This window comes from Daphnia pulicaria, unplaced genomic scaffold, assembly GCF_021234035.1.
Source record: "Daphnia pulicaria isolate SC F1-1A unplaced genomic scaffold, SC_F0-13Bv2 h1tg000153l, whole genome shotgun sequence".
NCBI lineage: Eukaryota > Metazoa > Arthropoda > Branchiopoda > Diplostraca > Daphniidae > Daphnia > Daphnia pulicaria.
Window position 1 is genome coordinate 15,478 of NW_025804841.1, and position 17,892 is coordinate 33,369.

The 17,892-nt window shown below is 39.3% G+C and overlaps 6 protein-coding genes across 8 annotated transcripts; 3 read left to right on the forward strand and 3 right to left on the reverse strand.

Annotated features, from left to right (window-relative positions):
- On the forward strand, window positions 1-975 carry LOC124319340. The gene is made up of 4 exons (XM_046782847.1): window positions 1-108; window positions 175-441; window positions 508-669; window positions 757-975. Exons 2-4 carry the CDS (start codon window positions 178-180, stop codon window positions 856-858), a joined length of 528 nt encoding a protein of 175 aa, XP_046638803.1. The 5' UTR covers window positions 1-108; window positions 175-177; the 3' UTR covers window positions 859-975.
- Window positions 976-1,034: 59 nt separating this feature from the next.
- LOC124319334 (O-phosphoseryl-tRNA(Sec) selenium transferase-like) lies at window positions 1,035-3,392 on the reverse strand. Its single transcript, XM_046782840.1, has 5 exons — window positions 2,840-3,392; window positions 2,087-2,784; window positions 1,895-2,016; window positions 1,643-1,828; window positions 1,035-1,580 (listed from the first exon to the last, which is right to left on the reverse strand). Exons 1-5 carry the CDS (start codon window positions 2,951-2,953, stop codon window positions 1,207-1,209), a joined length of 1,494 nt encoding a protein of 497 aa, XP_046638796.1. The 5' UTR covers window positions 2,954-3,392; the 3' UTR covers window positions 1,035-1,206.
- Window positions 3,393-3,609: 217 nt separating this feature from the next.
- LOC124319337 (chitinase domain-containing protein 1-like) lies at window positions 3,610-5,489 on the forward strand. 2 transcript variants are annotated; one of them, XM_046782843.1, is made up of 9 exons: window positions 3,610-3,837; window positions 3,923-4,069; window positions 4,144-4,258; window positions 4,338-4,406; window positions 4,471-4,580; window positions 4,635-4,789; window positions 4,857-4,960; window positions 5,018-5,243; window positions 5,301-5,489. In XM_046782843.1, the coding sequence occupies exons 1-9, from the start codon at window positions 3,706-3,708 to the stop codon at window positions 5,437-5,439; spliced, it is 1,197 nt and encodes a 398-aa protein (XP_046638799.1). In that variant the 5' UTR covers window positions 3,610-3,705; the 3' UTR covers window positions 5,440-5,489. The 2 variants fall into 2 exon arrangements, with proteins under 2 accessions (XP_046638799.1, XP_046638800.1); XM_046782844.1 differs by having other exon boundaries at window positions 3,610-3,831.
- A 6-nt stretch (window positions 5,490-5,495) lies between these two features.
- Window positions 5,496-7,617, reverse strand: LOC124319339 (protein ABHD13-like). Its single transcript, XM_046782846.1, has 5 exons — window positions 7,146-7,617; window positions 6,716-6,961; window positions 6,217-6,636; window positions 5,981-6,141; window positions 5,496-5,909 (listed from the first exon to the last, which is right to left on the reverse strand). The coding sequence occupies exons 2-5, from the start codon at window positions 6,936-6,938 to the stop codon at window positions 5,634-5,636; spliced, it is 1,080 nt and encodes a 359-aa protein (XP_046638802.1). The 5' UTR covers window positions 6,939-6,961; window positions 7,146-7,617; the 3' UTR covers window positions 5,496-5,633.
- Window positions 7,618-7,723: 106 nt separating this feature from the next.
- On the forward strand, window positions 7,724-9,805 carry LOC124319336 (juvenile hormone epoxide hydrolase 1-like). Of its 2 annotated transcripts, XM_046782842.1 has the most exons (8): window positions 7,724-7,815; window positions 7,896-8,104; window positions 8,179-8,377; window positions 8,446-8,667; window positions 8,740-8,866; window positions 8,934-9,133; window positions 9,203-9,437; window positions 9,517-9,805. In XM_046782842.1, exons 2-8 carry the CDS (start codon window positions 7,928-7,930, stop codon window positions 9,716-9,718), a joined length of 1,362 nt encoding a protein of 453 aa, XP_046638798.1. In that variant the 5' UTR covers window positions 7,724-7,815; window positions 7,896-7,927; the 3' UTR covers window positions 9,719-9,805. The 2 variants fall into 2 exon arrangements, with proteins under 2 accessions (XP_046638798.1, XP_046638797.1); XM_046782841.1 differs by having other exon boundaries at window positions 7,762-8,104.
- LOC124319338 (barH-like 1 homeobox protein) lies at window positions 9,627-13,287 on the reverse strand. Its single transcript, XM_046782845.1, has 5 exons — window positions 12,621-13,287; window positions 10,632-10,708; window positions 10,479-10,568; window positions 10,281-10,417; window positions 9,627-10,215 (listed from the first exon to the last, which is right to left on the reverse strand). Exons 1-5 carry the CDS (start codon window positions 13,075-13,077, stop codon window positions 9,864-9,866), a joined length of 1,113 nt encoding a protein of 370 aa, XP_046638801.1. The 5' UTR covers window positions 13,078-13,287; the 3' UTR covers window positions 9,627-9,863.
- Between the last annotated feature and the right edge of the window lie 4,605 nt (window positions 13,288-17,892).

Consider the following 17,892-nt stretch of genomic DNA (forward strand, 5'->3'; position numbering starts at 1 on the left):
ACTGCGTTACCGACCGAAATGAGATAAATACAACCGTATTTAGCGTTCCGTTTCCAGCCAGTTTTATATCACTTTAGCTCTTCAAGTGCTGCACTACCTATCTCATAAGTGAGTCCTAGCGCATATTAATTAAATCCATTATTTATTTTATGAATAAATTATTTACTTGAATAGATAATGATGAAGCTACTCGTTGCCTTGGCTGGTTTGCTGGCCCTTTGTGGAGCTCAGACGACTAACTATCCGTACAGCGCTTATTTGGACACGGATGGCTATTTCTTGATGAAATGGGACATTCGCGCTACCCAGGGAGATATCGAAATGCAATTTGTGGTGAACACCACCGGATGGTTGAGCTTGCTGATTGCTTCCGAAGACGGATCCTACGCTGACGTCATCTTTGGTGGATTTAACGAAGCAACAACCTACGGTTACTACACCGTAAGACACAATACAATTTCTAAAATGTCTGCTAATTCCGCTCAATTAACTGCTATTGAATTTTAGGATATGCATTTCAATTTAACTGCTAAACCTAGCCATTCAACGCCCGAAAGGGATGCCAGTAACGATTTGATTTACCAGAGCGCAACATACGCCGCACCTTACACCACGTTGACCGTTAAACGTTCAATCTACACCGGTGATAAGGATGACGTAGCTATTCGTGTAAGTTGCGCAACCATCCATAATTATTTGAAATGTGTTTTTGATTTCATAAAAACAAATTACTTACTTGATGGAATTTGAATGTAGCCCGGACCACTACTTCTCGGCTGGTCGTTTAGCGACAAGGACACTTCCACTGCCGTCCATACAAATGCCGGATTCGCTACACTGGCCATCATTCCCGCCTAAATAGGTCTAAATAAGACTATTCAAATTCATTCAAATCAACCATCTTTCACTCACTCTCTTCATACTTCAACCAAATTCTTTGACTTTATTGGGAAACGAATAAACTACTTAAGAATTTGTTGTTTTAATTAATCCGACAAAAGGCCACAGAAAATAGAAGAGAACTTCCTTTAGAATTCAGACTAGAAATGTTTTGTTTCTATTCAAGAGCCTACCTTTTCAAAATTACAAAGAGATTAATTATTAAATTAAATACAGACTGGGAAAAAATGAGAAAAAATTGTTTCTATCCAAATGTTGTTAGGAAATGAATTCAATCTTTTAAAAAGAAATTAAACGACAGGGAAACTATATCACACTAGATTCCTGGTCAACTAGATAATCATCTGTCAATAATAAATCGTGAGCAAAGACCTCATGTCCGTTTGTTAACAACGGGAAAGCAATAGGAGCGATCTTAGCGCTCCACGATTCCAGAACTTTGGTTAATCGATGCAGGAACTGTTCAACGTCGACGGGCGTCATGCCAATTGTGGCTGCAGCAGTTAAATATGCCGTAGGATATTTGTTGTGGTGAGATCCCCAGCTACGGAACTCGTGATCATTGATAACCTTATGCTCAAGATTTGACACGACCCGCGTACCGGAAACACAGCGAAGGAACAGTTGAGAGCCCAACTGAGTCAGTATCTTTGGATCTTGCAAGGGCGGCAATGAGATTCCTAAATAAAATTAATTTTTTTGACATGAATTGAAAAGATTTCTTCATTTCAAATAAAGTTACCAATAGATATCGAGTTGCCCGGGGTGTGCAGGATTCGCTGTCCGAATTGGGAGGCCACCTTGACCAAACCTTCTTTAAGTGATTGATATAGTTGTTTTCTTACTTTTACCAAAGATATATATTCTTTTGATCCTAAAGAGAGTAGTGTGATGAACAAATCTATAATTGGGCTAGAAGAAGCCCGGCCTGTAAAATAAAAAAAACATTCGGTAATTATTCGTTGGACAACGAAAATATCACGAATTTTAATACCTGGATAGCTCTGACTGACTTTATTGATAAACAATTTATCGAAGCCGGCGATAATAGTACCACCAACAGGAACCATAAAATTCTTGTCTGTGCTCTGAACAAACGCATCCACACGGCCTTTCCTGGTGATAATAATATTTAAATGTAAATTAAAAATTGCCATTGATTAAAATTTCTATGAAAATATTATACTTGCTAGCTTGCTGAATCACATGCATGCACTTTGTATTTTGAACTCCATATGCGTTATTGATAACGTGAGCGATGTTGTGGTTTTTGCATACAACAGCTACTGATTCGACGTCATCACAGGCTCGTGGAGCAAAACAGCTAGTTGTGGTCATCACGCAAGCAATCAGCTCGGGGTCTGTCTGTTTTATGATTGCTTCAATTTTTCCCGTGTCCGTTACTAACTCGTCCCCATCCAAAACAGTTTGGACAATTATTGGCTCAAAACCAGCCGTGATGATCGATTTGAAGCAGGATTTTTGATCAATACGAGACCAAATGATGTATTTAGCTTTTGGTTTCTGTTGACGTAGAGTGAGGAATATCAGAGTTAAACTCATGCCTGTGGCCAAAGGGGCAACAAAGCAAGCTTGAATTCCAGGAACTCCAAGTGTCCGCAAAGCGTCTTTAGCCAAATCATTTGTTAACTGGTACATGACACTAGAACCAGCAGCCTTGGGCTGCACTTCAGTCAGGTCTCCAGAACGCCCAAGTCCATGTCCTAAATGAAAATTTCTCTTAGCTACGAGAGAGGAGGCTATTCTTGCCTCTCTTTCACCGACTCCACGATTCTTGAGAAAATTATTGCTGTCTAGGGAGGCCAGTTCATCAAGCAGCATCTCAATACTTCTATCACTCCATCCTTCTTCTGGCCATTTCCTCTAAATTATAACAAAAATAGAATTTTTCAAACGAAAAATATTTTTTTCTATTTACCTTTTCAAGTAACTGATTAATTAAGAAATTCTGAGAATTTCGGGCATCTTTGGCTTGTTGGACGTAAGTAGACGGTAGATATTTTGCAAGCAATTTAAAACTTGTGTCATCCATTTTATGGATTTTTTTTTGGCAAACTGCTCTGTATTGGAATGTAAGAGATGACTGACACAGGGCGAACTACGTTTTACAAATGAAGGAAACGTTGACAAAACTAGCTGGCTATGTAATACGATAAAGACATGTTGACGTGTTGTTTAGAAATTCACTCAGCGAACTTTCACAGTAAGTAAACGTCAGTACGTAACTTTCTAACTTAATCAATTACGCCAATTCATGAATTCATCACTAAAGTTACTACAACCATGTGACCATGTTGTCAGATTTTCACCCACAGTGTACTCATAAAAACACGGACACGGAACGACGTCATTCACGATCCACGCCACGGACTTAAAAACTTTAATGTTATCTCGCGTTCTCAATGTTCGCTTGTTTATCTAATCATATTAGTTCTAGTTTCTTTCTTGCATTTCCCCAAACGGTATTTTTGTTTCTTTCATTAATGAAAAATGGATTCCAATTTATTTATAGCGCAAGAAATAAATAGGCTTTATTAAGTACTATTTCTTTTGCGTTATAAATAATGTTGAAATAAGAATAATTTGTATGCTAAATTTGATTTTATATGACTTATTTTGAAAATTAATTTTATGATTTTATCCCTTCCGACTTGTTCTGGCAACGCCTTCACTCCGGTTCATCGTGTCAAAATTTGGAACAAGTGTTTTGTCATGGTTTTGTTTTGAACCACAGATCCATGACGTTTCACAGTGTTCATTGTTTCCTTCACTATTCATGACAAAATGGAGCTTCGTGAACATCTTCTAGTGATCGTCTTACTAATTTTTGTTCATTTGCAAAATCTCGATTGTACTTTGTCCAAAAATGATCCCAAAAAACCCAAAAGTAAACCTGCTGTCATAATCAAGGTAAGGGTAAGGTATCTTTCATTAAGTAATAAGTTTTTTATGGGATTTATCCATAATCATAGCTGGGAACAATTGTCTATTTGCTCTACAGGAGGATCCCCAAGAAGAAACTGTGTTTGAACGAGAACTGTCAAAGGTACAAACATCGGCCAAAGAGATACTTTCAGATTACAAAGCATACAGTACCAAGACAAATATAAGAAGAGTAGATAAAACTGTCCTAGGATACATCACACCTGTAAGTGCACTGATATTAATTTGAAATAAATATTTGTGTGATAACTATAATAATTACTGCTGCTGCAACTGCAGTGGAATGGCCATGGGTATGATGTGGCCAAAATATTTGCCAACAAATTTGATTTGATTTCTCCAGTCTGGTTGCAAGTTACACCTACACCTGGAGGGAAAGGCTATGTAATGACAGGTAATAATTAATTAATTATTTTTTATTTTAATCCAGTAAAAATTAACCAAAACATTCTTCTGGAAATTTTACCATCAAGGTTTGCATGATGTTGACAAAAATTGGATGACTATTGTAAAAAATAAGAGCACCCAGTCTAAAGTTAAAAGTAAGAACATTTTTTTTTTAACTGAAGAGAAAAAGTAATAACACATTTTTTCTTTGGCATTAAGTGGTTCCTCGCCTACTGTTTGATAGATGGTCAGGTCAGGACTATGCACGCTTATTCAAAGAAAAGGATCGAGTGTGGGAGCTTAGCCAAGTCATTTCTAAGTCAATCAAAGTATTTGAACAAAAACATCAAATAAGATCATATTAATTTTAAACTAATTCGTAGGAAAACGGCTTTGATGGCATAGTCATGGAAGCTTGGAGTCAATTGGGTGGCCAGCACTCTAACGAAATGATCAATATGATTGGCCATCTCAGCAACCACCTTAGAGAGTCCAAGTTCATTTTTGTTCTTGTTGTTCCTCCCCCTCTTTATCACGGGTATTTTCTACTACATAATTCAGTTCTATTTCAATCCGAGATTTAACGAATTATATTTTTGCTTTAGAAATGCACCAGGAATGTTCCGTCACGAAGATTTTATCCGACTGGTAGATTTAGTCGACTATTTTTCATTGATGACGTATGATTATTCCAGCTCACAGCGCCCTGGTAAAACAAGTTAAAGTATGAATTTAGGATTCCCGTATCATCTATTGGTTTATTTAGGACCAAACAGCCCCATCAAGTGGGTGAAAAAATGCGTCGAAATCCTAGATCCCGAATCGACACATCGTAGTCAGATTTTGCTGGGACTGAACTTTTATGGCAACGATTACAGTATAAATGGCGGAGGCCCCATTGTTGGATCGCAATACATCGACATTCTGAAAAACCATACTTCGGTCAAATTCCAGTGGGACGACAAATCGCAAGAACACTTCTTTGAGTACAAGTATGCTTTAATCATTCAAAATTTTGAATACGCTTATTTAATTAACCTTTTATTTAGAAATCAAGGTCGACATACAGTATTCTATCCAACCCTGTATTCCATTGAACAACGAATCCGCCTTGCAGCTAAACTAGGTACCGGCATATCCATCTGGGAGTTGGGCCAAGGATTGGATTACTTTTACGATGTACTATAATATCGTATAAAACCGCCATGGTTGCCTAATACATTATTTTTGGCACTGTAGTGAACTATAGTCAGAATTTGTATTAGGAAAACCGGTGGCGCAAGAAACAAAAACATTTGCGTTTTTTTAAAGAAACATTTTAGACAATTTTAGCTAGAAGAAGATGGTGGGGAGTTCTGCAGTTCTTGATTTTCTCAGGCTTTTTACACAGTATTTACGGGTAAAAGTTGCAAATGCTGCTGATTTAAAAGCCGTTCGCTGCAAACATCTTGAATAGCCTTTTCTAGTTGCTTGTAATAAAAAGGTTTGGTCCAGGTACCGTTATGATCTCCATTTGGAATTTGTAGCAGTAGTTTTCGTTCGCTACCGCAGTGCGTAAAAAGATCCCTCATCATAGAGGGCGGGACCAACTGATCAGACAGACCCGATATGAAAACCATTGGACATTGAATAGATGTCACTTTTTTCTTACTTTGAAACTGCAAGAACAAAAAAGGTATGATAAATCTAAATGTCATGTAGTCAAAGTTTAAGTAAAAAGATAAGGTACCTTGTTTTTATGAAACCAAAGAGGTAGATATCTCAATCCTTTCCATGGCAGGATTTGAATAGCCATGTCAGGAATGGAAGTAAAGGAATTTTCTATCACAACACAAGCTATTTTCTCCGAATTACACGTTCGGGATGCCAGATCGATAGCTACTGCTCCACCTGGATTGAAACGGTAAATAAGAGTAAGTTATGTATTTGGCATAACAAATTAGTGAAAACGAAATAGAAAAATACCTAATGATCTTCCGAAAACTATGATTTTTCTTTGATCGATGTCCTCTCTGTTGGTAAGATAATTCAAAGCAGCTTGAGCATCTCTATACAGGCCAGATTCTGATGGTGACCCTTCAGACATGCCATAGCCTCTGTACTCTACCAGGAATAAATTAGCTTGAAGATGTTTGAAGAGCCCTTTAACATTTGGCAGCCTGTGACCGATGTTTCCAGCGTTTCCATGAAAGAAAACAATCGTGGCGCACTGTTGCGTTTGCGGTTGTGGGATGAAGTATGCATGGAGTTTGGTTGAATCCAAACTTTTGATAAAAACATTTTCAAATGGTAGATCCAAGGTGTTTGGAGCAGGGACAAATATTCTAGAATTTTGAGGGATTTCTGGGTAGTACAACAACTGATCTCCAGCTCTATAAACTATGCCTAAATGAATAGTAAATGATTAAAGGCTTTACACACTTTCTTCTAATGAATAAGTTAAGGATAGCACTTCATATGTTACCTGCAGCAGAGAAGCAAAGAAGTATAAATGCAGAAATACCTCCAAATATCCAATAGAAAATACAGATAGTAATAAACATAGCACTACTTAATGCCCAGCATTGTTTGATAACACTAATAACTATCCGGCCAATTACACGTATGACTAGAAAATCTGGATTCGTCTCTGGTGAGGAGGCAGAATTATTGATAAGCTTTTCTTCATCAATGTTGATGCAAGCCATTTCACGGCATGTGAAGAATAAAACTGTAAAAGAAATTTACACAAATTAAGTTACAACAATGTAGTATAATGTCATAATTGTCAAATCTTAGTAGCTATTTTGACAAAACAAAGGAGTTATAAACAGGCATAGATGATGGTGCATTGCAGTGGAAATTTTTAATTGAAAAAAATTTCTGTACTTTACGACTCATTTAAATATAATTACCCGTTATTGGGGCGGCCAAATAGTTTAAATTTTATCACGAATAATTTCTTTATCAGTTAATAACTTGTGGAATTGCTGATTATTCGACGGAAATGCACATTGAAAGCACTTCACGTTGAAAATCGCTCCAACCGTCGTCTGCTTCAGTCACGTCAATGTTGATCAAACGAGAGAACCCGCCAAGCGCCAACATCTGCCAGTTTAGAAAAGCCTCCAACTGCACTGCAATGCCTGATTTGGATTCATACGTATTTGAATTTAATCGTTTAATCAGATTCGGCACAGTATCAAACTCAATTGAATATAAATTCAAAAACTTATATAATCTTCAAACGAACCATCGCGAACCTTTTTTGAAGCGTCGTCTGCATCTTCAAACGTCACTTTGTGGAATGATTTCTTTTAAAATTTCAAATCTAATAAATTGTGAAATAGATTCAAATTTGCCGGATATGCGGGACTTTTCGCAAACGCATTTAATTTCAATCCTGCTCCATTTAAGCTGAAGGGCTTTATTTAAAATGTCAATTCGTGGAAAATGGAAATGGAATTCCACATGTTTAAAAAATCAAGATAGTGTGTGACTGCTTCGACGAGGTAATCGATGTTCAAATCGAAAGCAGCATAGAGACAAACTAAATAGTACCTTGAGATAATCTTGAAGTCAAAGGTTGTTGGAACTTGGAACCTTATTTTGTTATCTGATAGGGAACAGAGCTAATTTCGGCTGATCTTATTTTTTATATTCAGCACTTTGGGTATATGCCAGTCAGTTGTCAAGAATGGGTTTCCTATACAAGCTACTGTTAATTGGAAGTGCTTTGAGTGCTGTGTATATTTCACAGTTATTCTTGAAGAATCCTCCAATTCCCCAATTTAAGGACCAGTGGTGGGGTGAAGGTCAACCGAGAGTACAAGATGAATCTATTAAACCATTCAAAATTAAAGTTTCTGATGAGGTATGTCAATGTCATGCAACTGTAACATTAAAACATTTGAATTGCATGTACAATTTACAAATTGGAAAATTTAGGTCCTGTCTGATTTACAAGACAGATTGAGTAGATCAACACGAATTGTACCTGGATTGGAAGGCATTGGGTTCCAATATGGATTTAATGCTCAATATATGAAGACTGTTAAAGATTACTGGATGAACACTTATGACTGGAAAAAACAGGAAGCTTTTTTGAACACCTTTCCTCATTTTAAAACCAACATTGGTGGACTAGGTTATTTTATTTTAGCATTTTATTATCAAACTTATTGATTAATTTAAATGATTTTTGATTGACTTAAGGCATTCATTTTATCCACTCAAAACCCAGTGGGCAGGCAATCAAAAATAAAAAAGTATTGCCATTACTTCTACTTCATGGATGGCCGGGATCGTTCGTCGAGTTCACCAAAATGATTCCTTTGCTGACTCAAGAATCCGACAAATATGATTTCGTGTTCGAGCTTGTAGTTCCGTCTTTACCTGGTTACGGATACTCTGATGCAGCCAGGAAGCCTGGTTTAGGTTAGATAAGTTTAGACACCAAAATTATTAACTTTCTCAATTAATTAATTAAATTATTCTGTCTATGTTTAGGAGCGGCTGAAATGGGATTCATTTTTGATCGGTTAATGAAGAGACTCGGTTACGATCGCTATTACATCCAGGGAGGGGACTGGGGTTCTCTAATCGGTTCGGATATGGCTACCCTTTTCCCTCACAGGTAATATCAATTACATCAGTATTTTTTTATCCATGAAAATCTCAATAAATTCTTTTAAAACTATTAGGGTTAAGGGCCTTCACTTGAACATGGTAGCGGTTAACACCATTGGGAGCAACCTCGGTCTCATGCTCAGTTCTCTTTGGCCGTCTCTACTGATGCCGGCTGATAAAGTCCCTCTAACATATCCCCTCAGCTCCAGGTTCATGCATATCGTCCAAGAGACTGGATATCTCCACCTTCAGGCTACTAAACCCGATACTGTTGGTAAGTTAACAGCGTATTTGACTTTTCTTTTTTTAAAATTCCTGTTAAATATAATTTTTAACTTTAAAGGAATGGCGCTGAGTGATTCTCCAATTGGACTGGCCGCCTACCTTTTGGAAAAGTTCTCAACTTGGACCAAAGCTAGCGGAAAACAGCTCCAAGATGGCGGTTTGCTGGAAAAGTTTACCATGGATGAGCTGCTAAACAATGTCATGATTTACTGGACAACTAATTCCATCACAACTTCTATGCGCATGTACAGTGAAACACTCAGCAGTAAACAATTCGGATATAATTTAGACAAGTAAGTACCTACTACTAAAATATCTACCTCATTTGTTTAATTGGCCAGGTGAATTAAAATTTGATGTTTTGTTTACTAGTATTGCTTGCGTGGTGCCGACAGGAGCATCTGTATTTCCCGAAGAACTTTTCGTTCAACCAGGCCCACTGGCGAAATTCAAGTACACTAATTTAATCAGTTACAATATTATGGATCGTGGAGGACATTTTGCGGCTTACGAGGAGCCGCAACTACTAGCCGACGAAGTGATCGAGTTCGTGCAGAAAGTCGAAAAGCTGTGAAGCACATCAAATTGATTGATTCAACACTGTAAATCTTTTTTTGTTTCATTTTATTTACAAAGCCAAATAAAGTGAAGGTAAACTGGGGCCTTATTAATTATTTTTTTATTACTAAAATTGTGCCGAATAATTAAAAAAAAAGGGACTAAACATCTTTGGGTTGGAGGTCTTCGGGACTGGGAGTGAAACTGAGACTAATTGGATCCACTGGGCTACCAGCGGCGCTGTCGTTGCCTAGCTGTTGTTGTTGTTGTTGTTGGGGCGCGACGCGCAGCATGGGTGGAGTCCAAGTGGGCGAGAACTGGGGACCTGATACAGACCCGTTATTCGAACCTAATGACTGTGGCTCAAAGGCCGGCGATGGATGGTTCAATCCTGACATATTGGCGAGGTGAATCATCGGATCAATCATAGATGATGGACGAGGATGGTAGAGATTCGGGGGCGGTGGTGGTGGTCCCGCAGTTGCCACGTAGTTACCAGACGGATTCAAAAACCTGAAATTGAGCATTAGATTTCATTATGATTATTCGTCAATGACGGTGATTAATAAACTACTAACCAGAGTCGATCGCCAATAAATAAAGGCCTAGGGGCTAATATTCCCAACGATGAATAATACTGTTGCGCCAACATTTCTAGATCGTTGGTGTATTTGCGTTTCCATTTGGTCCTGCGATTTTGGAACCATATTTTGATCTATTGAAGGGGAAAAGAAAATTTATTTACTGAGATATACAAATGAAATACAACCACAAACCTGAGTTTCGGTTAGTTTGAGTTGTTTTGACAGCTGCATTCGCTTGGAGACTGAGAGATATTTGTTTCTTTCAAATTCCGATTCCAAGGCCTGTTGTATAATTATACTAAATGAATTTTAAATAAAAGATAATTGTTTTAATCAAATATTGACCTTGATCTGTACAGCTGAAAAAGCTGTGCGAGGTCGTTTCTTTCTCTCTTCTCCACTGCTGCCAGTCTGTCCATCATCTGAATTTATAATAAACAATTAGATAAAATTAGAAAATAATTAATTACAATCAATTGAGTAATTAAAAATGTTTAGTTTCAAATTTATAAATCAAACGCACAAATTGATCCCAATTTCTAAATCTAAACATAAAAAACTTTCAATTAATTTCGCGCGCCAAAATAGTCATTTCACGTGTGACATCGAAGTTAATCGGTCGCCTCCGATTTCGTGGTTTCTTCACAGCTCATCATTCCATTATAAAATGAAACTAGTTAACACTAGTGCATGAATTTCAGTGCTTCTTTAACAAATGAGAAACCAAATTCAAGTGTCAATTTTACTCCGTTTGTTGAACGACATCGCGTGCCAGCTCGAAAATGGCCTTGGTGACCGCTGGAAAACCCGATTTCTTGAACGTTATTTGCTGGTTGACAATGTCACTGAAGAATTTCTTTTCACCTTGAGACTTTCGTGGTGTGATGTGATTGAAGAATTGTACTGTAAAAGAAGTATTAAATTTACGTCGTCAACCACGTGGCGTTCGGGAGAGAGACCGGTCGACTGGTAAGCCAATTAAAACTACTTTGTCAATTGCAATCACGTGGCTGTGGACTCTAGTATACTGCGTGACTGAAATCATTGTTCGTGTAACAAGAAAATTCTAAACATTTTTTCAAAACCATTTACAGGACAACGAGACGTCCCTGATGTGCTGTGGCTAAAAGTACTTAAAGTAGTAAGTCGAAATGATTTCCATTTTATTGCACACGTGGTACAACTGCGATAGATTATAGGTAATTTCGTGGTAGGGTCTACTCTTTTTTTATTTCCACCTTTTATGGAAATTCATCCATAACGTGACTTTATAGCGTTTGACGATCTCAACTTGGAAATTTTAAAAATGTCAGAAATGGGCGTTACCCGTTGTAAAAGTAGTCTAAATATTTGAAACGTGTGTAGCAAAGGCTGTAATAAAGTTTTCAAAAAAAGGTATTGTACAATAGGCCTCCCCCCCCCCCCCCCAGCTGAAAAACAGTCGTATCAAGTGGCACTTGGTTAGGAGGGGGGGATACAAATCGACGGCACGCTCCCACAATCACGCCGAGTGTGTGTCACCCAGCCAAACTTTAAACACAATAAAAAAATAAGCCTCCCCCCCACTTCTATCATCCCCTTTAGTCGCCATTTTTCTCTTACATAACTGAAAGGGGGAAGGGTTAGTAAAAACCGGAAGGTGTCAGTCGACGTGCGTGTACATATAGGTTGAGGTAACGCGAATAACTACTTTTGATGTTGTTGGTTATTGTTGTTGTGTGTCCTCTTTTATCGTTTGTTGTATGTGTATCCCGTGACACGACGCCATTGAAAACGTTTGACCGCGCGGTTGTTAAATAAATGACCCCATTAGTTTCTATTACTCGCAAACCGGCGTGCGTGTAACACACACACACTCACCGGGGTGTGTGTGTAGTGATTTACGTGTGAAACTAGCATTCCCCCCCAAAAAGAAAATGTTATTGAAAGAAACAAAAGATGGTTAGTTTCGATGATTGATTTGAACGTTGGGATTAACGCTTCGATGATTACGTTAAATAACTCGGCCGACCGCTTATTATTCTTGTCACATTTATCAGCGCTCTCATTTGAGCTATAGCAAACACCACCAGCGGCTTTTTGCACCAAACGATATGTGTGTGTCGTACAACATTTCCCACCGCTATAACCGCTACTACCTCCTATACAGTGACTTGTTTGTTTATTTTTTAAATAGAAAAGTTTTTCCTTTTTCTGTGCGGATGATGAAGTGAAACTAATGCAGTTATTAGTGGTTTAGCTTCTTTTCTCTCTTTTTTAAACGTTTATGTCTTTACTTTTTTGATCGCGGTTAGACGAAAATTATGTGGCGTGAATTTTTTTTTTAATTCTTACCGGAATCTGCAGAGTCGATGGATGCTGGATCGGTTTGTAGCGATTCGTTTGAAGCTGCGGCTTCCATCATCGCTCCGTTGGGTGTCATGGATTCTTCGGGTTTGACGTTGAAACCTTCCGCCGGGGAGGCTCCTGGTGCTGTGGAGGTCATCATGGATGGATGGCCGGAAGTGGATGGGATGGCTGGATTGTTGCAAAAGAATGGCGGGGCTGATCCAGGTGGATGGTGATGATAGTGTTGCTGTTGTTGTTGTTGCTGATGGTGGATGGCCAGCAGAGCGTTGTTGTCTGGCGCATCCGGAAGGCTGGTCAATTTGCGTAGATGGGAAAGCGGATCCGGATGGATGACTCTGTGCGGATGATGGTGGTGGTGATGGTGATTGTGTTTGGGTTGCATCGATAATAAATTGGCGATGGAGAAAGAATCTGACTGGTGTTGCTGGAATCTTCCGTCCATTCCTGATTGAATTATTTTCTTTTCTCTTCCGGGTGTGTCTCACTTTCTTCCAGGTCCTTCCAGTTGAACTTTCCGTTTCACTCTGATCCACTTTCGTCGCTTGACTGAGGGTTACTCTCTAAGAATCACTATACACACATACAAGAAAATGACACTTGTCGTTGACATTATCCGCTTATATGTGTGTCGCACACCCCACCAGTTTTTGGGGTTCCGGAATGTTTCCACCTCCCCCACCCCAACCCTCGGTCACTGGTCGCTGATTGGCAACGGGACGCTTTACTCGTAACGTTCACGACCCAAACTAGCCCAGCCCTTTTTCTCTCTCCCCCCTCCAACACACACACATAACTTCTCTGAAAAAGTTTTATTTTTAGGATTGCGTCGACGACGTCGCTACAAACAGACGCCGGGTGTATCGCAGTATATATAGTGGGAGTGTCACATATAATTTCTCGAGCGCCAAAGTTATCTACTGCTCTCTATCGTCAGCCCAATTATAACACGTAGAACTATGCGTATACAGTTGTTGTTGGGTGAGAGAGAAGCTTTTCGAGAATATAACCGGTCATCTGTATCCCATTGATGATAATTCGATTGTTTGAATTTTGGCGCCCCAGCCAACATTTTTGTTTCTTTCTTTTTTTGAAAGGAGGGTAGAGAGAGATATGAAGAACATACGTAACCTTTGACCTCTTGCCCGGAAGAAGATCTTGTGTGTGGAAAGGGGTTAGTAGTAGAGGGGGGGCAGTCACCTGACTCTTTGGACGACCTCCCTTGACGAGTTAAAAACTCATTTATCCTAATTATAGCTCAACATCTTTCATTTTTCGCTTGTTGATGGGCCCACATTTCTTTCGGACTTGTTGCCAAAATGTTGTTTTCTTGTAGTTGTGTGTACAATTGTTTTGACTGTTTTAATCATTTCCATCTTTTGGTTCTTATCGGTTTTGAAATTTACAAAAATTCGAATGTCAATTGAAGAGAAGTGTCTGGGCGCCATTGCGTCATTTAGCGTCTCTGCCCGGAAGTAGTGTTGCTGCTCATGTTTCTTCTTCTTCTTTTTAAAAAAGAAAAAACGTAAAGAACCATTAGGTAAGGTTGTGTGGAATGGAGAAAGAGAGCGGGGGCCTAATGTTTTGGTTTATCGGCAGCACAAACTGTAGAAAATGGGTTGGTGTCATTGTGAACCGGGCGCGGTTTCGTGAGAGGTCATTAAGTTGTTGTAGGCCTCATTAGCATGATGTTCTTTCTCTCTCAAGTGTGTGTGTGTGTGTGGGTCCCAGCAGCCTTCGCACACACTTTGGGACGGACACAAACCGAACTCCACTAAAACGGGAAAAATTTATCTTTTAAAGAGAAAACGATCACGTTGACAGATGCCCCGGCCAAGAATAACAACCTAATCTTTCTTGTGTGTCCCCCCTAGGATAAGTTTTTGGGCAACTTTTGTAAATTCCCTCGTGACGTCCAGACTTTTTTACAAAGTCTTTTTCTCGGAAATTCTGAAATTTGCATAATATAATAATAATAATACGTCAGAGAGTATTTGATTTGCTCTCTTTGATATTTTTCAGGATAATTTTTTATTTTTTTTAATTTATGGAAGTTGGGAAAAAATGTGGAACCAAAAAAGAAGAAGAAGGAAGTCGACAGAGACGAACGAGCGCACTAATTATAAGATAATTGTTCCACGGGACACACACGACAGACGGAGGTGAGCCCGCGTTCCTCTCGTAGGTGAATAGCTCAAAGTGCCACATGACTAGAAAGGAGGGGAGAATATTCTTATAATATTTGTCTTATGATGAACGACCTAGCAGACAGTCATCTTCGCAGGCGCCTTTTTGACTTGATTTTTTTCTTTTTTGGTTTTTAATTTCGTTGGGAAGCCAAGAAAAACTAAACTGGAATGTTTTTCCTGGCCGCATTTCAATGTCTTATTCCAATCTTCTTTTGACAATTTTTTTTTTGTTATAATTTTGTCACCATGGCAACACGAGAAAAAAACGAACAGTTTGGTTGGTGCAGCAGCTAGCTCAATGGTGCGTGAAAACAGCTGTTTTGATTTGGATGACTAAAACCCCCGGCGAGAGAGTCTCTGAAAGATGAAACTGTATTTTCTCTGGATGGTAGGTCGTCGTTAAAGTCCGTGACTACTTTTTCTTTTTCTTTCTACACAGACAAAGCTCGTTAGCGTTTGTCCTTGTCTATTTGGGGTGGTGTGGGGGGTAGAATAACGGGTCCTATTGCAAGAGAATGATGGTTTGCCATCCAAGTCTCTTTCTTTCTCCATGATTACACCAATAGACACTCTGGTTCTGTGGTATTAGCTCAACTTGAAAATGATTTAGTTTATTTTTTCTCTTTTTTTGGGGGGGAACCCATTTTTTGGCTTTGGCTGGGCCGTTATTTTGGCGACTGTTTCCAATCACCAGCACATGCATAGCCATTTGAAAACATTTTTGTGTTCAAAAAGTTATAATTGGGCTCTTATACGGACGATGATGATGAGACTCTGCGGGGTCCTCTCCGTGTTCATTATTAGCCCCAGAGAGTCGAGCGGGGTCTGGCACACGCAGTTCGATCATCGTTTTCTTCGGAACCGTCACCCGTAAAAATCCTCTGGGGACCTGTCAATGAGCTGAGAAATGGCCAACTCGCGCTGCACCATTTTCTATTTTTTCCCGAAAAAATTTCTTTTTATTTCACGCATTAACTGCCTCCTATAAATATCAGGAAAAATTGGAAATGTATCAGCGCTCGTTGAAGCCAATTAGTCGCCTGCTCCGTCAACTTTGCCCAGCATCCATTTTATTACTGAATTTTATTTTTACACTTTCAAAGTCTTTGGGTTAATTGCTCCTAAAAGATTGTCTGGCCAGCAGAAATAACGCACACATGTGTGTGTGTAGGGGTGCGCGGCCGTTTCTGGCACGCTTCATATCCTTCCGGTTTTTATCTTTTTTCTTAGTGACGTGTTTGTGTGACTGTGTGGGCGGCTTTGGCCAATCATCGTCCAATAGATGAAAGACACTATCGACTCACCTTCTTCTTCTTTTGAAAACTTATTATCAGATGGTTAATAATGTGCACCCAACTTATCTGATGGTCCCGTCTTGAAAGACTTTTGACACATTTACAGCGGTCGGTTATATAAAATAAATATTTATCCGATTCCGGAAGAATGTCTCTCTTGTATAACACAAATCTGGCACCCAATTAACACACGCAAGATTTTTATTTTTTGAATTTTGTTTATCTATTGGATGGAGCTCAACTTTTTCGGCTGATAAAAAAAAAAGAATTGAGAAGAAATGCTGACAGAGTGGCGTCAATAATGATGGAATGTTTTTTTTATCACGAATTGGTCCCGGAATTCTTTATCCCCCTTTTCTCTGTTTGACTTTGACACATCGGGCCAGGTGTCACGATGGGTGTCGCCATCACAGGTGTTTAATAGATGAAGACACCGGAGGGAGAGCTGTTTGATTGGTTGCCTAGACTACGAGCTAGTATCGATTTCTCTCCGTGCGTGTCTGACTTGTCGTTGGAGATGATTTGAATATGATGATGATGAAAGGTGAAAGGACACGGATGGGGGGGAGAGAGTTGGCAGCCAATGAGATTCGAGAGATCTCTCTTTTTTGATCTGGCGTGAAATTTCCTTCTCTGCCCGCAAAATAAAATAAAAAAGGTTTCGAACAAATCTGAGAGAGGGCGTGACTTGAACGACTGACCGTACCCCCTTGTAGACTTTCTCTTTATTATTTTTCACGTCATGGAAAACAAACATTAGGTTGAACTCTCCAAAAATTCAATCACATTTGACCTCTCTATTTTCGATTTAGAATCAAATGGGAATTTGAAATTGCCGGGGTTGGAAAAAACTTGTTGCTGAAACCTTGTGTGGGGTTGTCGCCATCTAAAGGGGCCATACAGTCGGTAGAGGGGGGGATTGTGTGAGGTACTCTGTAATTATTGACTGGGCCGGGGCTCTCTCTACAGCTACTGAGTATAGGTGGCGGCCCCGGCGCTAATGATGCCGGACCGGTGTACAGGGTTCTTGATATAACTAGTGCCATATCTACATATATACGTGTGTGTGTGTGTGTAAGGTCTCTTCTTCTTTGACACGGTAGAAAACACATTGGTAGAGAGAGTCAAAAGAGGAGCTAGTCGGGGTATAGGCGGGGCTTGTGTATATGGAGATGAAGGGGGCGCCCTTATAAGAAGTGAGGGGGGTACATATGGAGACGCCCCATTCGGCGCCAGACTGACGCGTCGTCGCTTGTCGTTCGGTCCCCGCCGCTTGCCCCGCAGCAGCTCCACCACCGATGATGATGATGATGATTTCTTTTTTCGGCAAGAGATTTTCAAGTTCATTTCAAGTTTCAAGGGATATAATAATCATTTGGACTGATATTGTTGTTTGTGTGTGCTATACTCGAATCTATAATAGTAGACTAAATATCATCATCAGTAAAAATTTTTCCTTTCGGCATTTTCTGGCGGGTATTTTTGAATTTTATTTTTTGAATTTTTATTTTATTCTTTGAATTTTTATTTGTTATTTTGCTGGGAAAATTGAATGGGCCTATCATTCTCGTTTGTTGTGTATGGCGTCTGGTAAACAAATGGGTAAAATTCGACTGTAATTGTCGCCTACACACCGCAATAATAGGCTCTGCGGATAGCAAACGTGCGGTCGTCTTTTTTCGTTCATTCTTCTCTCTCGCTATTCTGACGCAATCGAAATTGCCGCCGTTTCACAGTTAATAAACGCTCTCTACCTTGTGTGTGTGTCTGTGTAAT